Source organism: Crocodylus porosus, unplaced genomic scaffold (assembly GCF_001723895.1).
Source record: "Crocodylus porosus isolate Cpor-Errol unplaced genomic scaffold, CroPor_comp1, whole genome shotgun sequence".
Lineage (NCBI taxonomy): Eukaryota > Metazoa > Chordata > Crocodylia > Crocodylidae > Crocodylus > Crocodylus porosus.
The window spans coordinates 29,292,721-29,295,888 of NW_017728907.1; the positions used below are offsets into that span (position 1 = coordinate 29,292,721).

At 38.5% G+C, this 3,168-nt stretch overlaps 1 protein-coding gene across 1 annotated transcript in view; it reads left to right on the forward strand.

The window, feature by feature from the left end:
- The window catches only part of VCAM1 (vascular cell adhesion molecule 1), a 9,321-nt gene extending 6,174 nt beyond the window's left edge, over nt 1–3,147 (forward strand). Inside the window, exons 6-7 of the mRNA XM_019531024.1 lie at nt 85–351; nt 2,013–3,147. Coding sequence (XP_019386569.1) covers nt 85–351; nt 2,013–2,173 — 428 coding nt within the window. The 3' untranslated portion in view covers nt 2,174–3,147. The remainder of the gene's footprint in view (nt 1–84; nt 352–2,012) is intronic.
- The last annotated feature ends 21 nt before the right edge of the window (nt 3,148–3,168 follow it).

A 3,168-nucleotide genomic window follows, 5' to 3' on the forward strand; every position in this document is an offset into this window, starting at 1 on the left:
GATACTGAAATCCTTCTGTAGGTTATCAGCCCCTATACTTACATTTTATTATTAAATCTTACTCTATACTTCTTTCTTTTTCAGTTCCTCCTCAAAATACTACAGTGTTAATATATCCATCAGAATCTGTCAATGAAGGGGTAAATGTCACTATTACATGTACAACCTATAGTAACCCACCACCAGAGATAATCCTGAAAAAGGTCTATCCATACAATAAAACCATCCTGTCATCAAAGAATGGAACCTTTACACTATATAATGTCACCAGAAATGATACAGGAAAATACTTGGTTAATGTTTCCAATGAGGCTGGAACTGACATTGAAGTGATTGAGATAGCTGTTATAGGTAGGTACATATATTGCTTTGAACTCACTTTTCTACCTTATGTGTCATTGTTGTGTACTACTGACAATACAGCAGTTCCCAAGTAAGAATGGTACTGGTAACATAAATCCATCCTGTACAACATGGATATTGTTTCTGCTGGCTAAGGTGGCACAGTAGCTTAAAGAACATTGGGAGAAAGGTGAGATGCCCCCGCTTCCTTTGTGCATTACTCAGCCAAATCAAACTGATACATTGGGGGTGCATCTACACGTGTGCTTTACTGCACAACTGACTAATTAGCTCTGCAGTAAAGCATCACTGTCTACACATGCACCCATATTAGGGTGCAGTAAATTCATTCTGTACTATCCTATAGTGGAGTGGTTATATGCACTGAAACGCAGATGTAGATGGTGACCAGGGCTGGCTGGGGCACAAAAGTGCTAACTAGCCCTATATTGTAGCATCCTTGTGCCACAGCCAGCCCCTCTACAGCATGTTGAGCCAGGGTGGAGCAGTCTCTGGCTGGCAGGCTAACCCCCTGGGCCTCCCAGCCTGGGTCTGCTCCACCCTGGCTCAACATACTGCAGTCCCAGGGCACATATGTAAATGCTGTGCTTGGGAGGAATCAAGTCCAGTGCAAACTGTACCAGAGTTTATTGTTATGTGCTAATTGCACATGTAGATGCACCCTGGGTGGAGCAATCTGCATCCCACAGAAAGAGAAGTAATGAGCTTCTGGAAGAATTCTTTCTCCTTAAGGCAAAATGTCTTGTAGTGTTGCCCTGGAGCAGTTGAGCTCTACAACAGTGCTTGTACTGAACTAAGCCAGACAGGCCTGAACTTTCAGGAGACTAACAAACCCATGACCAAGTTTCTACACAATGAATAAGATGGGTGGAAATGCATGGGACTTATGAGAGAAGAGAATGTAAGAAGGATTTCTTGAAAAGATGAGGAAGAAGGGATTTGTACAGTTATGGAGAGTGTTTGGCAGATGGGAACTGGCTGAGTGGTTCAGTTGGAGACTCTAGAATTTCTGCCTTTGCTTTACCTACAGCCATATTAAAATAAGTTTACCCATCCATAGCTGTTGATATAAGAAGCTTTTTCTTCCAAAGGAAGGATCCATGCTGGACAGCTACCCTAACGCCCCATCCTATATTATTCACATGCTGACATTCCAGTTTGGAGTTTCAGAAGAAAACATTATAGATCATTCATAGCAGCCACAGCACAACCTTGAGGGGCACTTTCAGAGGGACCCTTAATTAATGAAAGTATATCGAGGTCAGGAAAACTAGAGTTCCCTCACAGACCACTGGACTTAGGGAGAAGCAACATAGAAAGTGGAGCCCAGTGTGGAAGGAGATGATCAAAACCATAAGATAGAAAAATGGAAAGAGGATAGGGGTGAAAGTAGATGGAAATGGCATGAGAGATGTATGTATGCCAAGATTATAGAGGACCTTTAACATGAGGACAAGACCTTACATTGCAATCAGAAACAAGAGACTATAAAAGGCACATTGAAAGGGGTGAAGAAATATGGTCAAGGCTGGGGTGGAGAAAGATAACTTTAATAGCAGCTTTGCCCTTACAGTGACGTGCATGCATCTATTTGCAATAGTTTTTATTTAATATCTGTTTTCTCCTTCTGATTCTCACCAATTTTGCAGGAAGACCAGTTGAACCAGAGTATGTGAGGCCTGTGATTATTGTGCTCTCTTGTTTATCAGTGTTGACAATACCTGCGGTTGCAGTGCTGGTTTACCTGTCAAGAAAAGCAAAGATAAATGGATCCTACCATGTTGCAAATGCACCAGGACCAAAAGTGTAATCAAGTGAATATAAGTATTCTAAATAGCCAGTCAAGGACAATGTTATTTATTATACTGAATTCCTTTGGGTTTTTTCCTATAACACAATGCAACTTGCAGCTGACTTTTTTATAATGCTACCATATAACCAAGACATGGAAAAATTGTCCATAAATGGCTTTTGTATTGAAAGCAGCCAACAAAGGATTTCTAAAAGAACTAAATCTGTATATAGTGTATAATTTTCTATATGTATATATGTATTTTAAACACGTTGAACTAAATGTGAGTTTGAAAAGCTGCAACATCTTACTGCAATTGTATGTAGAAATATTGCAACTGTATATATGAATCAACATTATTTGAATTTATCCTATAAAGACATTTTATTTTATATGATTATACGAAATGATCATTTTAAGTACAATATGTTTAGTGGTGGTACCTCTTTGTAATGTGTACAATATTTTCCTCTTATTCATGCTAGCATAAGTCCACTAGCTCCAACTAAGTTGTACAGTGCAAAGAGAAAGTTAATTGGATCCTATGCTTCTAATTAACTTGGCAAATTTAAATTTTCCAGCGTCTATTTAAAATGCATAACTTTTTGATAAAGATGTGATAGCTATAAATGTTATTCAGTAAGTGTGAGTTTGATATAAAGGTACAGACATCTGTAGTGATAGCATGGAATATTTTTAAGAGTTTTTCACTTTAAAATGAATGGAGAGAGGTAGTTAGCCGTGTTAGGAAGTCAGACAGAAAGCAAGGTAGTGACATCTTGCAGACTAACCGATTCAAAGAGTCATAAGCTATTGTAGGCAACAGCATCTGACTGTTGCCTATGAAAGCTTATGTTTCTCTGAACCAGTTATGTTCTCTAGGATGATTCCTTGCTCTGCCTTTTGCCTCCAAAATTGATGGTAGGACTTTCACTGAATGAACAGAATCAGGCCCATTATTAATAATAATAGCCATTAAAAAACACACTTTATAATAATAATAATAAAAAAAA